Here is a 23667-nt window from a genome sequence, read left to right on the forward strand (position 1 = left end):
TCTACATATTGTAAATAGTGTTTCTTCATTTAAACATGGCTTCAACTTTTTTTTTTTTTTAATATTTTACAACTTTGGATTTTTTTTTTTTTCCTTTTTCAATGACAACATGAATATGTTTGGTAGGAAAGTAACTTAGAAATGAATCACTTGGTGGGACTGGATTCTTTAATGATTTCATAAAATTGTGTGGCAAATGAACAATTTATATTTTATGTTTATAGAATACAAAGTGATCATGATTTATGAATACAACATGGAGAAGTTGAAACATACTAATCAACATATGAATCACCTTAAATAATTATCACTTTTTGTGCTGAGAGCATTTGAATTTATTCTCTTGACAATTTTGAAATATGTAACACATATTTGTTATTAACTATATTCACTGAGCTTTGTAATAGGTGTCAAGAACAAAACAAAATCTTATTCTTCATATCTGAGATTTTGTACCCTTTGACCACTCTCTACCCAGAACCACCACAGCCCAGTGTCTGTAACCACCATTCCACTTTCCATTTTTTCTGAATTTTATATTGCATTTATTTTTAACTGATACATAAAAACATGAAAGTTATACATATTAATAGGGCGCCATGTGATCTTTTCATACATGTGTGCATTGTGTAATGTTTAAATGAGATTAAATATTTCTGTCTCCTCAAAAATGAATCATTTTTTTAAAATTATTTTTTAATTTTTTACAGACTGCATTTTGATTCATTGTGCACAAATGGGGTACAACATTTCATTTCTATGGTTGTGCACGATGTAGATTCATACCATTCGTGTAATCATACATGTACATAGGGTAATGATGTCTGTCTCATTCTACCATGAATCATTTCTTTAGAGTGAAAGTTTTTAAAATCCTTTGTTCTAGCTTTTTGAAATGTATAGTCCGTTACTGTTTTCTATTGTTATCCTACTATGCAATAGCACGGTAGTGTTTCTTACTTGTATCTAACCATAACTTAGTACCATTGACTCTTCTATGTCCCTCCCCTGTACTGTCCCCAGCCTCTGGCAAGCACTGTTTGACTCTCAAATTCTTCGATATCAACTCATTTAAATTTCCCATATAAGTGAGATCATGTGGTACTTGAAATAAGCTTAGCTTATTTCATTTATCATAATGATCTCCAGTTGTTTCCATGTGTGATGGAAAGATTTCATTCTTTTTTCTAATTGAATACTATTCCATTGTGTATATGTACCACATTTTCTTTATCCATTCATCAGTTGATGGAAAGTTAGGTTGTTTCCATTTCTTGGCTTTTGTGAATAGTGCATGGGCATGCAGATGTTTCTTCCACATTCCTATTTCCTTTGAATGTATATCCAGTTTATCGCTGGATTTCATGCTAGTTTTGTTTTTAGTTTTTTGAGTGAGATCTCTGCTTTTTTCTGTACTGTACTAATATACATTCCACCAACAGCATGCTTGGGTTCCTTTTTTCCATGTCCTCACCAGCACCTGTTATCTTTAGTGTTTTTTGATAATAGCCATTCTTACTGAGACGAAGTGATCTTTTATTGTGATTTTGATTTGCATTTCCCTGATGATTAGCATTGATGAGCATTTTTTTACATACCTATTGGCCATTTGTGTATCTTCTTTTGAGAACTATAGGTCTTCTGTCCATTTTTTAGCCAGGTTATTTTTAAAAATTAATTAATTTATATATTTATTTTGCTATTATATGTTCTGTATAGCAACCCCTTTTCAGATGTGTAGTTTGCTCGTACTTTCTCCCATTGTGTAGGTTGTCTTCACTCTTTTATTTGTCTCCTTTGCTGACCACCAGCTTCTTAGTTTGGTGTAATTGCAATTGTCTATTTTTGCTTTTATTCTTGTGCTTTGGGGGTCAAATCCAAAAACATCATTGCCCAGAATAATGTGTAATTTTCTCCCTATGTTTTTTTTTGTAGTAGTTTAATAGTTTCTGGTCTGACATTTAAATGTTTAATCCATTTTATGTTGATTTCATGTAAGTATGAGGTGTAAGAATTCAATTTCAGTCTTGCAAATTGGATATCCAGTTTTTCTAATACCATTTATTGACGAGACTGTCCTTCTCCCATTGTGTTTTATTGGCACCTTTGTTGAAAATTGATTGACCATATACACGTGAGTTTGTTTCTGGGCTTTCTAATTCATTTCACTGGTTATTGTTTCAGAAATTTTTGTTCGTACCATGCTACTTTATTACTTTGACTTTGTGGTATAGTTTGAAATTAGGTAGTATGATGTGTCCACTTTTGTGTGTGTGTGTGTGTGTGTGTGTGATTTGCCTTGGCAAATTCAGGGGTATTTTTATGGTTCCATATGAACTCTAGGATTGTTTTTCCCTTAAAGCAATGACTGGAATTTTGATTAAGATTTCATTAAATCCAATTTACATTACTTTGAGTAGTGTGGATATTTTAACATTATTAACTTTTCTTCAATCCATGAATATGGGATGCCTTTCCATTTACTTGTGTCCCATTTAATTTTTTTCCAAAAGAGAAAGCAAGAGAACAATCCCATTTATAATAACAACAACAACAACAAAGCAAAGCAAAGCAAAACAAAACAACAACAAAATAAAACCCTAAATTACTTAGGAATAAATTTAATCAAGGAAGCAATAGACCAGTACACTGGAAACTATAAAATGTTGATAGTTCTTTGTTAGCATATAGAATGCTATTGATTTTTGTGTGCTGGTTTTGTATCTTACAACTTTATTACTTTATTATTCTAACAGTTTTTTGGTGGAATCTTTAGACTTTTATACGTATATGATTGTATTATCAGGAAACAGTGATAATTTCACTTCTTGCTTTCCTGTTTGGATGCCTTTTATTTCTTTCTCTTGTCTAATTACCCTTGGAAGAACTTCTGATGTTTTATTCAATAAAAGTGGCAAGAGTGAGCATCGTTGACTTATTTCAGATCATACAGTAGAGGCTTTCAGTATATAGTGAAAATCTTTGAGTTAACTGTTATAAAATTGTTGGTAAGAAGAGACCCAAGATTAATAACAAAAAACAAGTTGAAAAAAACATATGAAAAATGTTCACCATCTTTAGTAATAAGAGAAATGCAAATCAAAACTACACTAAGATTCCATCTCACCCCAATTAGAATGGCGATTATCAAGAACACAAGCAACAATAGGTGTTGGCGAGGATGTGGGGAAAAAGGTACACTCATACATTGCTGGTGGGGCTGCAAATTAGTGCAGCCACTCTGGAAAGCAGTATGGAGATTCCTCAGAAAGCTTGGAATGGACCTACCATTTGGCCCAGCTATCCCACTCCTGGGCCTATACCCAAAGGACTTAAAATCAGCATACTACAGAGATACAGCCACATCAATGTTCATAGCTGCTCAATTCACAATAGCCAGACTGTGGAACCAACCTAGATGCCCTTCAATTGATGAATGGATAAAGAAACTGTGGTATATATATACAATGGAATATTACTCAGCCATAAAGAATAATAAAATTATGGCATTTGCAGGCAAATGGATGAAATTGGAAAATATCATGCTAAGTGAGATAAGCCAATCTAAAAAATCCAAAAGACAAATGATCTCATTGATTAGCGGATGATGACACGTAATGGGGGGTTGGAGGAGGGCAAGAATGGAGGAAGGAGGGACTGTATAGAGGGAAAAGAGAAGTGGGAGGGGTGGGGGGAAGGGGAAAAATAACGGAATGAATCAAACATCATTACTCTATGTAAATGTATGAATATGCAAATGTATGCTGTTACTCCATGTACAAACAGAAACAACATGTATCCCATTTGTTTACAATTAAAAAAAAGTTGATTAATCTTTATTTTCTCGCCATTTCAAAGATGTTATTATTTGTGTTAGAAAGAATGGAGTGCTTGAATAGTTCAGTTCCTAAATGTATAATTAGATGTTTCCTTTCCAGACAGCTTTCTCTTACACAGTGCTATAAAGTAGTAATAAGAACTGGCTTCATTTATTTTTAAGTCACCTTTGATTACTAAGTTAGAATATGAATATTTAGTCTGAAAAATGGCAGATTTAAGAAATACTACTTGGGTATGGGATGAATCATTTCACATCCCCCTCTCCTTTCTTTCCCCCTGTGATCTACTTAGATAGCCACGAAGGAGCCATTGAATCCCATTAAGCCAGACGTAAAGGATGGAAAGCTACGCTATGTGGCGAATATCTTCCCTCACAAGGGTTATATATGGAATTATGGGGCCCTCCCTCAGGTAACATTTTTGTTATAATGGTAAAACTTTTCTGTCTTCTGAAAAATTGCCCTGTAAATCCTGTGAGTTATTTGAATTTAAATTGGTTCTGAGGACATGTCAGTTTGAGAGATTTGTATAAATTTAAAAGTTTTTAATGCGAAGTTTTATTGTATCAATAAATTTTATTTCAAACCATATATATGTCTATACTCAGGTTTTTCGAGTGTGAGGCATATAGAATGCTCACATTTGACATTTTGAGCATATTTCTTTTTCTGGGCTTGACTATTAGGTGTTAGTGAAAAAATTTTAAGCCAGGCTTTGAAGTCCTTCCTTTAATTGTGCTTTTGTGCACATTCACACCTGATAGGATGAATTTTATTTTTTAAACACAGATCTTTTAGGTTATAAACTTTTTTCAGAACTCATTGTGACTGGATAACTGTATCAATCACTGTTTTGCATTTACAATTTTCAAGTGAAGACAATGAAAATGGGGGTGAATACTGATGGAGAGTTGTTCTTACTGTTTTTCATCCTTTCTTGCCCGCTTTGTTTTTCTCTCATGTGCCCTCACTCCTATTAAGCAGCAACTCTTCCAGATTATTTAGTGATTAGAATTCACTATGCTGGATCCAAAGTCTACGTTGTGAGGACATAAAGAAGCATTGACCTTGACATTTATAGAACTCTTTTGATCATCTCTGTGGAGATTTAATTTTATTCATTAATTTTAATATTATACATTAAATCCAAAAATGCTATTGGGGAAGTTTCTGAGAAGGGAGTGGGGTTCTGGCTTTATCCATCCTGGAAAAACAGCTGCCCATGTAGAATAAACATTCACAAGGAAAGAAAAGAGACTTGTTTTCTAAAGAGTCGGCTGCCTCTGATGCAGTTGAACCACCTACTTGGTTACATTTTTGGCTAAAGGGCCACTGCTGAAATGATGTGCTAAGTGCTAAGAAATGAGAAATCGTGAAAGCAGGTTTTCTGACTCGCCAGGTGCCTACATAGGCATTCTGTTTAACCCAACAGTGCAAGGTTAAACAACTATAAAGCCTAGGGGATACTGAGAGAGAGAGCATATGGATGAGGGGAAGGCCCAAAGCCACTGAGTCAGAGACAACATAAACAGACATATAAAATAGAACAGTTGGGGGAAAAGTAAAGTTCATATATTTGTTCATGCCTTTTAACATGTGTTAAGGATTTACATCCTGGCAGTCTATTGAATGCTGGGTATTCACACAGATGAGATGCAGATATGAGATCAAGGCAGCATAGTAAAGGACTAAATGTGAACATGGGAATCATTAGTGACGTGACTTTGGGTAGGATGCCTTGTCTTCTGTGTCTCATTTTCTTCTGTAAACTGGAGAACGTAAAATGCCTACTACATATAGTTGTGTTGAGGGTAAATAAGTTTGTTGTATTGGAATCCTGTATAATGAACACAAATGAGTTATAATTATTATTATTATTGTGACCAGTACTTTTATTACCATCTGGTCCTTTTCCTGAACTTATTTATAGCCTGAATGGGGCGATTCCCAGCTAAGTCAGTGGTTACAGTGTAACATAATAGGTGATACTAACACCTACTAATTCTATTATTTTTTGATGGAAAAAAATAATAAAGTGGATCTAGTGACAAGAAGGGAAGGGGTGAGGCATGAAGGCAAAAACTAAAGAAGCTTACATAGTTTTCTGTCCTGTTAAATTTTTGTATTCCTCTAACTGTGTTTGAATTTTCAGGGTGCTCTTTTCTGCTGTGATCTTAGACTATTAGGTGCAGTATTTCTTCTCTTAATACAGCAGAATTAAGATCTAAGGAAAGTGAGGACACGAGTAGCCTGGACATTAAGAGCAAGAGTAGTCCAACAGGAAACAGCAAGAATAAGGGCTGAGGCAGGAGGAGGACAGTGTGGCCAAAACAGAGGTGAAGGAGAGGAAGTAGACCTGCATTTTCTCTGCCATATCTAACCAGAGATATCCAAACTGATCTTGTATTGTGTGTGTGCACACACGCACGTGCTCGTGCATCTGCATATTATCTACCAAGTAAAAATAACTAAATTGAATGTTTTTTTTTCACAGTTGAAATTATGCAGATTGGTTATGGGAAAGGATATTATAAAATGAAAGCCAGCCCCTAGTCCCGTTTACCTTTTTGACATTGTCTTTACTGTCCTCCTCCCTCTCTTCTTCCCTTTCCCTTGCTCCCTGCTGTCACTCTGATGCACAGGCACACTTCCACCTCAGCCCTTCACAGGTACTGTGTCCTCTCTTTGGAACACTTTCTCAGATATGCACATGGCTTACCCCCTGAAATGTCTGCACAGTCACCATCTTCATAACTTGGCCACCTCAAGTCTTATTCCTCTTTCTTTATTTATTATGTTTATTGTCAATTTCTTCTGGCCAGAATGAAGGCATCATGAGAGCAGGGATTCTGTCTGGTTTGTTGATGGATATATTCCAACTACCCAGCTTAGTGCCTGGTACTGAGTTGATGATCAATAAATATTTGTGATAAGAATAAATCAATAAATGCATTGTACGTGTTTAGTTTCATAGGCATATACAGCTATTGAATTTTTGTTTCCCTCTGATTTGCTTTATAACAGCAGGAAATTTGTCAAGAGCAGTTACCAAGCCAACTGCTTGGAAGAACATTTAAGCAACAAAATACTCTAAGTAGAAATGTCTGTTCAGCTTATGACTCATCAGTATGCTGTCATCACTTCAGAATTTTAGTGTCCAGATTCTTAACCTTAGCGATCACCCCACGTAGTGCCTTCCTCAGAGTTTGAGTTTCCTTCCCCCAATTTATTTATATCACCCAGTTATAACAGTTTATTCCAGTGTTATATCTCTCTGAGGGAATATTTAGAATATTTGTCTAGATAATATTAAAGAGACTTACTTTAAATTCAAGACTTCTTCAGTCAATATAATTCTGATGGGCTTATTATTATGAATTTGATTCATTGATCCCCCATATTATATAGTATCATTTATCAGTTTCAGAGCCTGAGACAAATGACTGACTCTCTCCAGGCCTGTTTGATCATGCCACTGCACCACAAGGTTATTGTAATAAACAAGTAGATCACAGAGAGTGTTTAGCTTCGTCGTGAGTTGTCAGTAATATTAACTCAATGATGCCATTGTTGCTGCTGATGGTAAAGGAACTGTTAAAGACTCTTGCTCTTCCAGTTTAACGCTGGAAAAGAACAGGTAGTGTGGTTGAGTAGCTCTTACTTCCTTTAACTTAGTGATAGGAATCCTGTTAATAAGGAATTCTCAAGACCCACCGATATGTACAGCTTTGTGTAGGTCAGTGATTTTCAAAGAGATCTAAGGACCAGAGCATGTTGATCAAAAGCATGCCAGTGTATAAGGTAAGGGTCTCAAACACTTGCATGAGGATAAATAAGGTCTGTTTTAAGCTAGATGAATAACATGTATTCCAATTTGTTCATTTTCATGTGGTCATACTTTGTGTATCACCTTATTTTCCTATTGATAGCTTTTGGTTATGCCTTTCTTGGGCTCTTTTAATATTTTTCTGTATCCATAGAATATATTCCTAGGCATATACTTAAGAGTCAAATTGTGAGTTATATACCTACTTTACTTCCCAAATTGTTTACAAAAAAGTTGTAGCAAATTATGCATGTATGACTATATCACAGTGAATTCCACTTTTGTGTGCAAATGCACCAATTCAAAAAATGAGTAAACCAGAAGAAAGAGCAATAGAGTATAGAAAGGGGATCAGGAGAAGAGAGGAGGGGTAGGAAAGGGGAAGTTCTGAGGATTACAATGGAGCAAATTATGCATGTATGAATATGTCAAAATTAATGCCATTATTATGTATAACTATGGTGCTCTAATAGAAGTATTTTTAAAAAGTTGTAGCAATTTACATTCCTACCTGCAATATATAGAGTTTCAGGTACCTTGTATCCTGACTGGTATTTAGTATTATCAGATTTTATTACATATTTGAAATCATGTTGCATTGTGATTTTTGTTTTTTTTTCTTTTGCAATGGGGTACCTGGGATTGAACTCAGGGTCACTTGACCACTGAGCCACATCCTTAGCCCTATTTCCTATTTTATTTAGATACTAAACAGAAAAGCAACTCACTGAGTTGCTTAGTTCCTTGCTTTTTCTGAGGCTGGCTTTGAACTCGTCAACCTCCCGAGCCACTGGATTATAGACGTGCACCATTGCATCTGGCTTGCATTGTGATTTTAATTTATATTTCTTTGATCAGTATCTTTTCATAAATTTACAAGTCATTTATGTTTCTTTTTCTCTGAATTACCTGTTCATGTCTTTGGCCCATTTTTGTTGGGTTACCCTTCTTATTTAGATGTACAAGTTATTTTTAAATTCTGTATACTAATTTTTCATCAGTTTTATGAATAAATATAAGATTTTGAACTTTATCTTGACTTATCTTCCCAAGCCTGACTGCTTTTCTAGTTGTTTCTCTGCCTAGTTATATACCTAAAACTCCACAAGAGGGCATGCTCAAAGTTTCATCAAGATTTCTTCTGATGAAATTATATTTTCAAGTTAAAATTTAGGTTATTTATTATATGTCTCTTTTTGTAATAAAACCAAAAACTATAGATGACAAATTATTAAAGGCAGAAGTAGAAATAGAGTCAGTCTGGATATTTTTGCTGGTATGGAAAATTGTGAAGAAGTGGCCCTAAAGTTAACAACATTATATAACAATTTTGAATTTGTGTACTTATTTTCTCAACAGTAGGAACTAAATTGTTAGATAATATTGAAAGTGGAGTTCTAAGGGAAATGCAGACCCACCATCAAGCAAAGCCTCCCACCCAAACCAGATCCTATACAAGTTATAGGAAGACAGTTTTTGTCTCCCCAGAAAGAAGGGCTTTCTTAAAATTAATGCTGATCAAAATGGGCTAAATTAGCTCATGAATTTGTAAACGCATGCAAACTAAGAATAAGTACTAACAATCCCAGAGTTTTAAGGCTAGGATATGCCTAAAGATTTTCTTATTTGAGCCATTCTTTTTTTAGCTGAAGAAACTGAGGTCTAGATGTCTTCGTCAAGGTGGTTTGTTGCTGAGATAGGATTAAGATCTAGTTGTCCTCCTTTAGGCCAGTTTGACTTCTACTGTTCACTCTGGGAGTAGGAGTCAAAAGGGGATCCAGAGGGGATTCTTGGATTAGAAAAGAGGAAAGTCTCAGATATTTTGTTTTGTTTGGTTTTTAAATCTAAGTTGTCAGATTCCAATTATGCCTTGATTCCATGTTGCTTTCCCCAGCACGTTAAATATCATTCGTCATCACACACACTATACCACTATTAACATGACACTAACCAGGATATTGACTGTGTCCAGTTCATTTCTGTTTCCGGCCAGGAGTGTGGGTTCTCATAAATATGTTACTACATGAATGGATGCCTAGAAATAAGAAAAGAATAGCAATAATGGGAAGAGTAGGAAAAAACAGAACTCCTCAAAAATAGGTACTCAGGAGATTCTAAGAGTAAGAAAGGAGATTTAAAAGAAGAGAACCACAAAATAGAATTGTTATTGTTATCAAATTTTGGACATTACAGATAATGATTAGGAGTAGAATTCTAATCCCATCTCTACCATTTAGAAGCTGTGTGAACTTGGGCAACTTGAATACTGTGTTTCAGTTTAATTATCTGCAAAATAGGGTTAATGGTATATTCCTCATGGATGTGTATGTGTGACTTAGTGTCCGTCACCTATAACCAGTATGTAAGATTAGCACATTTGAGACATGAAACCTTTTTGAACCTGATTCTTTTTTTAATAAGATTGGGTCAGTTTATTCCTGGATGTACTATAATTAGTACTACAAGGAAAATATTGGAGTTTATTTAGGGTTTAATTGTAAATAAGTGTCCATTTTTAGTTATCTACATAAAATTAGAGATAGTAAACTTAAGTATTCTGAAATCCTACATAATAGTGATAAACAGAATCTTGAAATAACATAATCTCTGCATCCCTTACAATGTAAATTGAAGACAAGTTTAGCAAACTTCTATAATTCCATTCAGAATCAGGCAATTATGAAGATTTTGGGAAGGGGTAGTACCTAGAATATATCTAAACTTGATAGCCAAGTTCTGTTATGCTCTTCATTTATAAAAATGCAACATGTGTTTTGTAGCCAAACAAACTTTTGTAAACTGAAGAGTTGACATATTTGCATGCTTCTGGCAAGATCTTGAGATTTAATGGCAAAGGTAGAGGATTTTTTTTTAATGAAATAAATTTAGACAAAAATAGTTTTTTCTGTAATGTATAATGTCTTTTTTTTTGTTTTTTGGGGTTTTTTTTGTTGTTGTTTATGAGGGGAAAAATGTGTTTCTACTTGTGGAAATCATTTGAAGAATAGGAAGTTTATTTCTTAACACAGAAAGCTAGACCCCTGTGCTATTAACATGTCAAAGGAAGCAGAGAGTGACAAGAAGCCACAAATGCTGCATCAGTGGATACACAGAAACAAGGGCCTAGACAGTGGGAACTTCCAAACTGAAACTCTGAGAGTGAATGTGAATTTAGTCACTGACTAAACTTGGAAGGCAAGTGTGTCTGGAAATACCACCCACTTTCAGTGTGATTATACAGACGGATGAGAGACAGAAGGGAGGAAATACTATAAATCTGTTTTAATTATTATGATGCTTAGGGACGTACTGGCATGTTGGCCTTGAGCCTATGTAATTTCTGAGAATTTTTGCTTTGGATTATGACTGGCTGTAAAACTTCATGATCATGTGGAAAGATTAAGATGCATTACAGTGAGTATTAACCTACATTTCTGCCTCTTTTTTTTTCCCTTAGACTTGGGAAGATCCCCATCAAAAAGATAAGAACACAAACTGCTGTGGAGATAATGATCCTATTGATGTTTGTGAAATAGGCTCGAAGGTTTGTTTTATAGACTGTGTTAATTCTAAAGTGTGTTTTGTTTTATTCATGCCATAAAATTTCATTTTGGTGACTAGTTCTTCAATTCTGAAAAGTTTGAGCCTCTTGATTCCTCTGATCCTCAATCTTTTCTATCTTTACTTCCTTCCCTTAAACAGGGGTGGGTAATCTGCAGCACACTGCCTGTTCTGGTAAATAACACAGCTGCGCCTGTTCACATACACATTGTCTGTGACTGTTTTTGTACCACAAGGACAGAGTTGAGGAGTTGTAGCAGAGGTTTGCAAAGCCTAAAATATTTACCATCTGACCCTTTACAGAACAAGTTTACAAAGCCTTGCTTCCTGGCTATTAGCCATACGGAAACTTTAATACTGATGAAAGCCAACTGGTACATTTTCTTTTTTGTACCTCCTTCCAGCGGCCAAGTCCTCCTAGGGAAATAAGAAACCCACAGTCTCATGGGATTACTGTTCTCATTGGTCCTACTCTATGCTTGTGGTCAACTCTTTTATTTTCTACTGCCTTTACTACTATTTCTTGTTCTGAGCAGACACTCAGCTCTTCCTACCCTGTTCTCACTCCCAGCAGAACAGCTTGTCCTTTATCTTGTAGCGCTCACAGACACCTTCCTCGCCTTCCCCCTTAGACCGGAGCCTAAAAATGTCCTTTCCTCCCTCCCTCCACCTGTACTCTAAATTCTGGCCTTCCTGCATCTGAAATGCTGGTGTTCTCTTATCCTTTCTCTTTTCTGTATTCATTATTGGCTTTTCCTCCTTTACACAAAGACTCTTGAAGAGTTTTCAACACCCTTTTTCATGTCCTTCTTCCCTTGTAATCGTCAACCCATTTCTAATTGTTTCCATCTCCCCCCACTCCATGATTTCAATGAAACTGTTCTCACTAATACTACTAAGAGCTTTCTTTGAGTTAAATCCAACAGGCTTGTTTTATGGACTCTGTTAAACTACATTTGTTTTTAGCATTTTATACTGTTAACTTCACTTTCTTTCTTGAGTCAAAGTCAGTTCTTCACTTTGATTATGTCATAATAGCTTGTACTGTATCCAATCATTCTGGTTTCTTCTTCACAGTTCCTTTTGAAGTGTCCTTTTCTTCTGCCTAACCCTTAAACATTGGCTAGGCTGAGATGGGCTCTTGTCTGACTCCTGTTCTCACGTAGCATCTCTCTTGGTATGTCAGTCCTTCAGATTCATGGTTTTGCTCTCAAGTTGTTAACTTCGACTCAGATCTGTATGTTCAGTTGCCTCTGTGTACACTTAGATGTCTCCCAGGCTTCTCAGTCTCAACATGTTCTAAACTGTTTTCATTATTTTCCTCTCTGATTTATTCCTCTCAATTTTTGAGTCTCAAAGAATGATATCTCTGCTTGCTTTCCCATTTCCAGGTTCTTGTGGTAGAAACTGATGGGTTATTCTTTCTTGATCATTCTTTGCTTTTCTTTGTCCAATTAATCTTGAAATATTGATTCTGTGTCCAAAAGAGCTTTTAAATCTGATTTCTTTCCATTCGCACTGCAGCTAACTGTGTCCCATCCACCTTTGTATCTCACTTGACTTATTGTTGATACTAACCAATTACTTTGCTTATTCTTGTTTTTCCAGCCATCACTGATTCCAGACTCATCCTGCTTTACTCTTTTTAGTACCTGGCCCCTACCTCTTTTTCTGGCTTCCTTTCTTGCCACTCATTGTTTTCATACTACCATCCAGCGTTGCTGGTCGTCTTTCAGTTCCTATTGTGCATCTGCTCTCTCAGGTTCAGGCCTTCATTGAAGCCATTACCTCTATGAAGAATGGAACATGTCCCTGACTCCCCTTAATGTTGTTTTACTTCTCTCTTATTTTTATTTTTCTTCCAATAGCTCATCTTCAGATCTCAGCTCAAAAATCACTTCTTTTGGCAAGTCCACTTGGGTGCTCCATAGACTGCCGTAATCACTGTAGTGCTAACTATGCTTTGTGTACGTGTCCTCTCTGTGGACTGGCCACAAGCTCAGGGAGGACTCGACTCATTGTGTCCATTACTAGTGTGGAGCTCCATGCCTGGCACATAGCAGGTGCTTCATTTAAAGAGTGCCAAATGGGACCATCTGTTGCGTTCTTTTAGTTTAGATGAAATCAGCTATCTTTGGAAACTTCCTCTAGCACTTTAGATAGGGAAAACTTCTTATTCTTTGTTTGTTTACTACATTTTGCTCTTCTGTTTTCTTTTTTATCTTCCTCATTCTCCTTATTCCTCCACTTCTTCATCCTCTTCTTAGTCTTTCTCTTCCCATACTTCTACCTCCTTCTCTTTTTCTTCCCTCCTCTCTGTCCCTCACTCTTACTCCTTTCCTGAAGGTGAGAGGTCCCCGTTCCAACTCATTTATGGTTTTATATAAAGATAAGTTAGAATTCATATGTGCGTGACTATAATTCCTCTCACTCTCCAGCCGAAATATGACCAAATGGTAAACTGTTTTTCAAATTTTAGCTATGGTTTTAAGAATTTATTTGTTAAACATTTTTCTTTTCAGAGGGTCAGCAAAGTGTTTATAAAATGAATAAATTAGAAAGAAGGAGGATAAAATATTTTAATGAGTGCTTCTGACCCAGCTACTACACTAGGTTCTTCAATCACATTCCAAGAATCTTATTTGATAACAATAATTAAAGAACATTACATTTACCAAAAGATTATATATTTAAAAATTTATTCTGAGGATGTAATGCTGGGGGCCATTCAGTTCATAGGTAGTGCAAATTATTAACCCATTTTTTTCCCATCATCCCAGATGTGGAAAAACTGTAAAAACCTAAATCAATCAGCAAATGTACCACTTATGGTAACTTTTAAATAATATTTGAATACTTATTGTGTATACTGATTGAAAATTTGGGACTTAATGGGTTAAGTCAGACTCAACATTATTATGCAGGAGCCAAGTATGAGTAAAAGAAATAAATAAAGGTGTCTTATTTTCACCTATGTAAAAATGTGTCACTGTACGTGTAATTAATGAGATCGTTAACTAGAAGAAATCATACAAAAACATTAAATCAAATCAGTTGGTTCAACTTAGTAACACTAATCTGTTACCGACAGATAAAAGATATAACTCTTAGAAAACTCGATACAAATTTTGAAATAAATGTATCAAAGTCACTAAATATGTAGAAAAAAACTAAAGGTTTTAAATATGACTGATTTTTAATGCAGTATATATAATTACCATTGAAAGCATATTTTTATACTTTATAAATCTTGATATATAGTAGGTATAAGGTACATAAATAATGAAAATATATTGATTAATTGTTGTTTTGTGTAGATGCATTATTAATTATAGATGATCAAAGGAGTATACTTCAAGTTTAACATAGACCAGAATATTGTAATTTACAAGGGAAATTCTTGTAGAACAAGAGCATATGCCAGGATGTAAAATTATTAGAAGTCTTAAAAAAGAAAAATGAATTCCTAGGCATTACAGTTGCCAGAAGTAAAATATTTCTAGTGTTTCTAGAATTTGTAAGTTTGTAGGCCTGACTACCACATAAACCCAAACTAAAATGCTGAGTTATCTCCCCTCTCCCGTGGAAACAAATACCTTATTTTTGTTGGGTTTTGTTTTTATATATGACCCATATTTCTTCAACATTTTGAATTTTTTTCTTTATATACAACATATAAAAATTGTATTAATAATAAGTAAAAATAAGGACAAACCTTCCCTTGCAATCCTGCTACCCTAATAAAGTATACTGTTTTTATTTTTCCATGTTTCCTTCCTCCTGGGATAAACATATAAATATTTTGAGTTGGTTAGACATTTTTCCAGTTTATTTTTTGTTATAGAATTGATATGAAGAAATGTTTCTAAATACACCCTTTCTTTTTTAATTTCTTTTGGGATAACTAGAGGTATCTGGCAGAATTTCTAAAACGATGCCCCAGTGATATCTGTCCTAATCCCTGGAGTCTGTGCATGTGGTGAGATGTCACTACCTTGATTTTGTTATGTATCATAACAGTGTACTCTAGAGTAGGCTGGTTATCCTGTAGGTTTACTGTAATTACATGAACCCTTAAAAACAAAATTCTCTGGCTGGGGGCAGAAAAGGAAGTGAGAGGTTCCTGTGAGTAGAGAACACACACCCTTGCTGTTTGAAGATGGCGGAAGGGAAGGCGTGTGAGGAGGAATGCTGTCCACTTCCAGTTGCGGAGAACAGTCCCTGTTTGGCATCTAGCCACTGCAGAGAATCAAATTTCAGTGGATTCTTCCTTGATTTTGGCTTTGTGAGGCCCTAAGCAAGAGAATTCAATTGTGGGGTGCCTGGACCCCTGGCCTACAGAAAGCAGGATAACTTAACACTGTTTTAAACCTTTGAGTTAATAACTATGCAGCAGCAGAAGCCTAGTTCAGAGAATAGCAGGCTTTAAGCAGTTTTACTTTCCATTCTTTTCTTGGAATGATTGGGTCCAGGTGACTTTGATTTCATTTGAATTCTGAATCAGCATAGAACTTTTGTCATAAGCACATGTTGTATTCTACTTGTACAGAGATCCTGAGAGTTGGCACATGGTCAGTGTGTGCCAATAAATCCATAGGGAACCAGAAAGAAAAAATTAATATCTATAGAAACCTCTATGCTCTCATTCGTGTATCTGTTGTTTCCTTGGCTCTTTACTTCAACCCTATGGGGAATAAATGATATGATCTCCATTTTATTGTTGAGAAACTAAAGCCTAAAATATTGTGTAAAATAATTTGCCTCAGGTCACCTCTTGGAGAAAGAGAATTCAACCCCATAGATTTATGAGTTTAAATTCTTGACTTTTGAAATTTTTCCACAATAGCCAGAAAAGTTGGTAATGTATTTATTGTAATTATACCTAAAACCTTTGAGGGAAACCTGTATTTTGGAATCTCAACTCATTTTTCAAATATGATGAACTATATTACTCCCACAGAATTGATGGCAAGATCCGTTATGTACATTCATTCCATCAGAAGGTAGGCTGATGGGAGGAATGGGAAAGTAGATTTCTTCTTACGGCAAGAGCAGTTTATTCCTTTAGTTAACAAGATTTGCAATCATAATAAAAAAAAAAAAGATGTAAATACACAATCACCATCTAAAGACTAAATCTTTGTTAGGTGCGCCCACTTTCTTTTGTGCCTAGACATGAGAAGAGTGCATAAATCAGTTGTAAGGAGCATTTTGTAGAAAGTCCATTTTAACACCACATTAATAGGCAAAGGGAAAAAAGCCAACTCCTGGAAGTTGATAATAGACTGAGAACCACAGACAGAGAGATTTTTAACATTATGTTTTTTGAGGGATTATGTATTATTCATTTGGTGTCTAACAGAAGACTAAACATTATACAGTTGGCATAAATTTGTTGAATTGATTTAGGTTGAATTGATTTAGACTGAATTGAAGTGTAGAGGTTTCCAAAGAATTTACCATTTGTTCCTAAGCATCTTTTCCAGAATTTACAATTTAATTGAGTTTTCTTTCCCCATTTCTAAAGGTCGTGTAGATCAAAGGGTGGATGAATCTTGGTGTTCTCCTGGACATGCTTCCTGCTTGCCTTATAACCCATAAAAAACCTGATCTGTTCTTATGCTGTTTGAAAATTCAAGATGAATTGTATTTGGGAAATAAATAATTTAGAACGTGCTTTTTTAAAAGCTTATATGAGTCTCAGGAATTCTGAAAGACATCCCTCCACTAGCCTCATCACTGGATAGATAATTGTCTGTTAGGGAGTACTGTCCTGGGGCATCCTGGCCTCTTCCCATTAGATGCGGTGATGCTTTCTCAATGGTGACAACCCAGAATGTCTCTAGACATTGGTAGATATCTCCCAGAGGGCGAAGTCTCCCCTGGTTAAGAGCCATTCATCTGGTACATCAGTGAGTTAACCAGTGTAGCCAACCTTTCACTGGTCATGTGAACATTTTTGTTTTATAAAGGATCTTATAGTTCTTTTGGTCCTGTGTACCATGGCCTCCTAAAGCCATGGCCTCCTCAAGGCTACTTACTCTGGTTCCTCTGAGAGGGTGCTGGATCCTGGTTCACCCTGATTCCCTTTCACCAGATCTTCTCTGTGTATGTCCTCTTTCGAATGGAGACCCACCACCACAAAACACTTTCCTAGACAGCTCTAAAAACTTTCTGTGAAGTACTTTCTTTAGTTTTGGTATGTGGCACACTTGGGTCTGTAAATATCACCCATATTTTTATAAGAACTCATCAGATCTTCCTTTTGGACTTGGGAATCTTAAGTACTTGTCAGATCTTCCTTTTGGAGTTGAGAAATCTGGGATTTATGAAACCACTCGAGGGCAAGTACCTGAAATATTTTGTGATTGCGGCTGCTGAGAAGCATAACCTTGGGGTGGGGAAGGGGATGGGAAAGGCAGAGGCAGCCTTCAGATCTCAGACAGCGGAGACCTAAACTATAAAGCTAAATTCTTTGTTCATTATGTCACTTACTATGCTGTTGTATTTCTTTCATAAATGTGGCTTTAACCATTAACCCCTGGAAGCATGAAGAAAGAAAGCTGAGCCGATCAAATATTGACTTGTGTGAGTTCTGCCAAGATCAGTTCAGAGGAGCCTATATTTAAGTTTGTGTGCTTCCCATTGCCCATCTCCAGAACCAAGAACATTCAGAGTCTTCAGGAAGTTATCCTTAGTTTCAAAAAAGAAATCTAATGTTGGGAGTGTGTGAAGCTCACCTTAATAGACAGATGTAAGGAAGACAGGCTTCTTCTGTTAAGACATAGAGAAGTACGTTAAGAAATCTAGAGTTTGGTGTTTCTGTGATGATCCTAAAATCTATAGTTACACACCCTTTTATAGAATTAGATCACTGCAGGAAATAACGTATGAAATGCTACTTGGAAATCTGATTCCTTTCTTTTCATTCTTAAGGCTATACTTGAAGGGCAAGCTTTTTTAGTTATACACAGTAAAGTGATAATGATTAAGTCTGTGGGGAGGGGGACCTAAGAGATGGCAGTTCATTTATGAAGATATGACAACTATTAAGAACTACCTCCATTAAAATTTAATTTGGGATTATAATTTTTAAATAGTATAAAACATAGCAGGAAATTAATCGTGTTAAAGTGTAAACTAAATGAAGTGGCATTTAATACATTCACAGTGTTGTACCACCAATTGCCTCAATGTAGTCCCATTTTCATGACCCTAGAAGGAAACTCAATAGCAGTCATTGCCCATTCCCTTCTCCTGCTCCCGCTTTGTCCTGGCAATCACCAATCTGCTCTGTTGATTTACCTATTCTGGGTGTTTTGTATAAATGAAATCACATAATATAGAGCCTTTTGTGTCTGCCTTTTTTCACTAGGTGAGCTTTTGAGAGTCACCCATGTTGTAGCATAGATCAGCACTTCCCTCCTTTTTATGACTGAATAATACTAATGGAATATTTTTCCATTTTATTTATCCATTTATGAGTTGATGGACATTTGGCTTATTTCTACCGTTTGGCTATTATAAATACGGCTTCCTATTCATTTATAAGTTTTTGTTTGAATACATCCCTAGGAGTATGATAGTCAGTTCATGTGGGAATTGTAATTTCAACATTTTAAGGACTTACCATATAGTTTTTCACAGTATTGTGCATCCTTACCCACAATATAAGAAATACCCAATTTCTCCAAATCCTCAACAAACTTCTTATTTTCTGAGGGGGTTTTGTTTGCCTTATTTTTTTGATTTTTATTTTTGATGATTGTCATTCCAGTGGGCATGGATGGTGTTGTGAATGACTTTTACTTAAAACAAGTTTACGTGATTTATATTACATGAAACAAATGTGGATAATTGTTTTGTCCAGGAAAGTAATAAATGTATTTTTTAAAGTTTTACCTATAAATGTGACTTTTCTTCCCAGCTTTATTGAGGTAAAATTGACATAAAATAAATTATATTGACTTTACATACTTAGTGTGTACAAAGACATAAGTATGTGCAAAACGATTACAAAATCAAGAAAAGGAACATTTTCATTACCCCAAATGTTTTCCATTCCTTGGTAATCTCTCTATCTCCAACCCCTTCTGCCCTCAGGCAAAGACTGATCAGCATTCTCTTACCACAGACTGGAAAAAGCAGAAGCTTTGGTTCAGTTTTATGTGAATTGCAAGTCTTCCATTCCCTAGCTCTGTGATTTCAGGCAAAAATTACTTAACTCTTCTGTCTCAGTGTCCTTTTTTCTAAGATGGGGAAATCTACCCTGCACAGTACTGTTTTGTGGTGTGAAACAAGATACTATACATAGAGGCAATGGTTTAGCGCTCATCACACTGTGCTTGGTAAATGGTCACTTCCTTTTTTGCCCTTGCTCTTTTTCTTTTTCCTTTTATAGATTTCATTACCCTCACCTAGATGATCCTCCCTAATGTTGATCCAGTCAGCTCTGTGTCCACAGTGTTGAATAGTATGTTTCCCACCTCCTCCCCTTCCTTTTACCACAATCTTGTCCTGTTGGAGAACCTACTCTGACCCTCTGTTCCTAGAGCAGGTCAGGCATTGGGAACAGGAGGGCACAGAGGTGAAAACCGATGCACACAGTGTTGATGCCACTCATTGAAACTCACATGTATTCCTTCTTGAATTGTTCTCCCAGCCTAGAGTGTATAGCCTCCCAAACAAGATTGCAAACCTTTAAGAACAGGGATTGTTTTCTTTTTTATACACAGGCCTGATATTGTTTTATGTACTTAAAAGAGGCTAAATGTGTGACAGTCTGGTTGCTATTACTGTGTATCTACCACTAAAATTGAGATTTCCCCCTTTTTTATGTAATCACACTAATCTGTAAATTAGTTACAGCTTCATGCAGATTTGTGTCAAGATTTTAGGATCATTTTGTAAATCTGAAAGCATTTATTTAACTTTAAAATCGTAGGTTTTTTTTTTTTCAAAATAAATAATTTGAGGGCACAGAAGTGATTTTTCTTCTGAATATCTTAGTTTCTAAATGTAAAGCTGCATTTTGAATCATGAAGAAATTTGTTCTGAAGCATGTGTTCAAAATTTCAAGCTTACAGTGAAATTGTATAGCTAACCAAACCTTTAAAAGTAAAAGGATATAGAAAGAATTCAGGCACTGGCAACTTGAGGGAGTCACTGAAATATCTTTCTTTATTGTTTTATTTTGGTTTATTTTTGGTACCAGGGATTGGACCTAGGGGTGCTTTACCACTAAGCCACATTCTGAGCCCTTTTTTAATATTTTATTTAAAAACAGAGTCTTGTTGAGTTGCTTAGGGCCTCACTAAGTTGCTGAGACTGACTTCAAACTCACGAACCTCCTGCCCCAGCCTCCCAGCAGCTGAATTTATAGGCATGTGTCACCACACCTGGCCAAAATAACTTTCTTAAGCACATGGAACATCTGTTTCCACATCTTGCTCTGTTTAAATGTTTTATAAAATATTTTTTAGACATTTATGAAAAGTGTTGTTTTAACATTAATAATTTCCATTGTTATTCATTACCTTCTTAAGGCTGCATTTTAATGTTTTGCTTTTCACTAGTAGTTGATTAATGTGGTTTGGGAAAATAAAAAAAAGGTATTATGAAGCAATTTAAAAGGATTTTCAGGACACTTTTCCCTCAAGCAGCAGGAACCAAGTTCATATTATGTGATGATGTTTATGAGTTTATATTTTGTTTAGTGTGAAAATCTGAACCTAGTAGAGATCTTAATTTTTTTAAATTATTTTTAAAAATTTGTTCTAATTAGTTGGCATAACAGTAGAATGCATTTATACATTTTGATAAATTATACATAAATGGAGTGTAATTTTACATACATCAGTCATGCAGTCATATATGTACATGAGGTAATAATGTCTGTTTCACTCTACTATCCTTCCTGCCCCCCATACCTCTTTCCCTCCCTTCACTCCTCTCTACCTAATATAAAGTAACTCTATTCCTCCCTAGCACCTGCCCCCCCCCCCTTATTGTGAATTAGCATCTGCATATCAGAGAAAACATTCAGCCTTTGGTTTTTTGGATTTGGCTTATTTTTCTTAGCACATTATTCTCCAACTCCATCCATTTACCTGCAAATGCCATAATTTCATTCTTCTTTAAAGCTGAGTAATATTCCATCATACATATATATATACACACACATATATATATATATATAATATATGTATATATATCCCACATTTTTTTGGCTGTTCATCTGTTGAAGGGTAGCTAGGTTGGTTCCATAGTTTAGCCATTGTGAATTGAGCTGTTGTAAACATTGATGTGGCTGTGTTACTGTAGTATGCTGATTTTAAGTCCTTTGTGTATAAACCGAGGAGTGGGATAGCTGGGTAGCTGGGTCAAATGGTAGTTCCATTGCAGGTTTTCTGAGGAATCTCCATACTGCTTTCCATATGTATAAATAATAACCTAGATTTCAGCATCAAATAGTAACAGGTTTAAATCGTCTACTTTCTTTATGCCATATTTTTAAAATATATGGATTGTGATTTTACTTACACAGTGATTTTATTTTTATTGTTTTTAATTGTGTGCTTAATAAAATAATTTAATTATTAATAACTTAATAATTTAACTTCCCAACTTAAATATTGATTATCATATGAATCTTGATAAGGTAGCATTAGGGAATGAGTTTTACTTGTACAGAGAACTTCATTTCTTCTAAGAGCAAGAAGAAAAACTTCATTTCTCTTCTAAGAGGAGAAATATTGCTGTGGGGACATAGACTACTTTGTTCCTCTCATTTCTTCCTTGTTTTACTCTGCTCCTTATTTGTCTTTGATTCTCATTTGTCTATAGATTTTCTTGGTAATAGAACAAGAACACACTCACCTGTGCTTCATGATTTCCACAGTTTCTGGGCTTGTTTTGGTTAGTAGAATGAAATCACAGGTTTCATTTCAATTTCTCATTCCTCTTGATAGAATACTAAAAAATATTCCCTTCGTTATTTAGAATTGGCAACCAGAGAAAGTCCCTCCAAAACTGAGAAAGCAAAACATGGAGGTGAGGAACCAGATGTCAGGCTTCCTGTTGTGTGAGAACCGTGGGAATGCTGTGTAGGGATATGGATTCAAACCTAAAGGTGGTTGTATTATGAGTGAATTGGAGCATCTCTTTATACCATTAAAGGCTGCTTTTCATTTTTCTTCTGTGAATTGCCTTCATGGTTTCTTCACATTTTCAACCAAGTCTTTGGTGGTGATTTTCTAAGTAATTTTTAATAGCTTTTCACGTATAAGAGATCTTAGCCCTTTGAGTGTAACAGGTTGCTAATATTTTTTTGGTTATATTTTTTCATCATTAAACTTTATTAATACATAATTTAGCCAGGCACAGTGGTACATGCCTATAATCCTAGAGGATCAAGAAGCTGAGGCTGTAGGATCTCAAGTTCAAAGCTACCCTTAGCAACTTTTCGAGGACCTAAGCAACTTAGCAAGACCCTGTGGCTTGAACACCCCTGAATTCAATCCCTGGTAGTAATACTAGTAGTAATAACAACAATAATAATAATAATAATTTATAATTAGTAAAATGTACTCACTTGTATAAAATGAAATGACTTTGGACAGATGAAACAGCCACATTACCTCACCTCTTCTAGTCAAAATATAAAACAAATCCATCACTTCAGAAAGATACCTCTTGGCCCTTTGCAAAATCTCTCTGACCCCAGGCATTCTAGATTGGTAGTGTTTTCAGAATTTTACACACTGTATTCCTTTGTCTTAGGACTTACATTACTTCCAAAGGGAAATCAAATGTCAACCTATTTTGATACCCTTATTATAAATCTTCCCCCATCCATCAGCCTGTAATATTTATTCTGTCACTGGTCTTTAGCAATTTGATTATTATGTGCTTTAGTTTTCTTTGGGTTTTTGTTTATTTTGGTTTAGGTTGTTTTTGTTTATTGTAGGGCACTTTTGTTGTTTTTTTTTTTTTTTTTAGTGCTTTTCTACTCTTGTAGATTTATACTTTTCACCAATTGGGGGGACTTCTGGGACATTTTTCTTCAAATATTTTTCTGCTTTCTCATTTTAGGAGTCCAGTTATACATAAAGGATAATGCTTGATGTTGATCCATAGGCCATTGAGACAATTAATTTCTTCTTAGCCTTTTTGTCCTTGGGCTTCACATTGGAAAGTTTCTATTCCCACACCTTATAATTTCCTCTTTTTATCATGTTTATTTTGTTGTTAAACTCTTCTAGAGTATTTTTCATTTTAGATTATGCATTTTTTTCAGCTCTAAAGTTTCTGTTTGATTCTATCATCTGTCATGTCTGGATTCATTCTGTCAGGTGATTTTTTTTTTTTTTTCCCTGTTTAGGACTTATGTTTTCCTAATCATAGACAGAATTTTGGATGTTGTGACTGTTGTTGAATAGA

At 35.3% G+C, this 23667-nt stretch overlaps 1 protein-coding gene across 3 annotated transcripts in view; it reads left to right on the forward strand.

Annotated features, from left to right (window-relative positions):
• The window catches only part of PPA2 (inorganic pyrophosphatase 2), an 84817-nt gene that overhangs the window by 20926 nt on the left and 40224 nt on the right, over window positions 1–23667 (forward strand). For all 3 annotated transcript variants that reach the window (XM_079154704.1, XM_079154706.1, XM_079154705.1), the window contains 2 exons: window positions 4132–4251; window positions 11123–11209. In XM_079154704.1, coding sequence (XP_079010830.1) covers window positions 4132–4251; window positions 11123–11209 — 207 coding nt within the window. The remainder of the gene's footprint in view (window positions 1–4131; window positions 4252–11122; window positions 11210–23667) is intronic.

This window comes from Sciurus vulgaris (genome assembly GCF_902686455.1).
Source record: "Sciurus vulgaris genome assembly, chromosome: 9".
Classification (NCBI taxonomy): domain Eukaryota; kingdom Metazoa; phylum Chordata; class Mammalia; order Rodentia; family Sciuridae; genus Sciurus; species Sciurus vulgaris.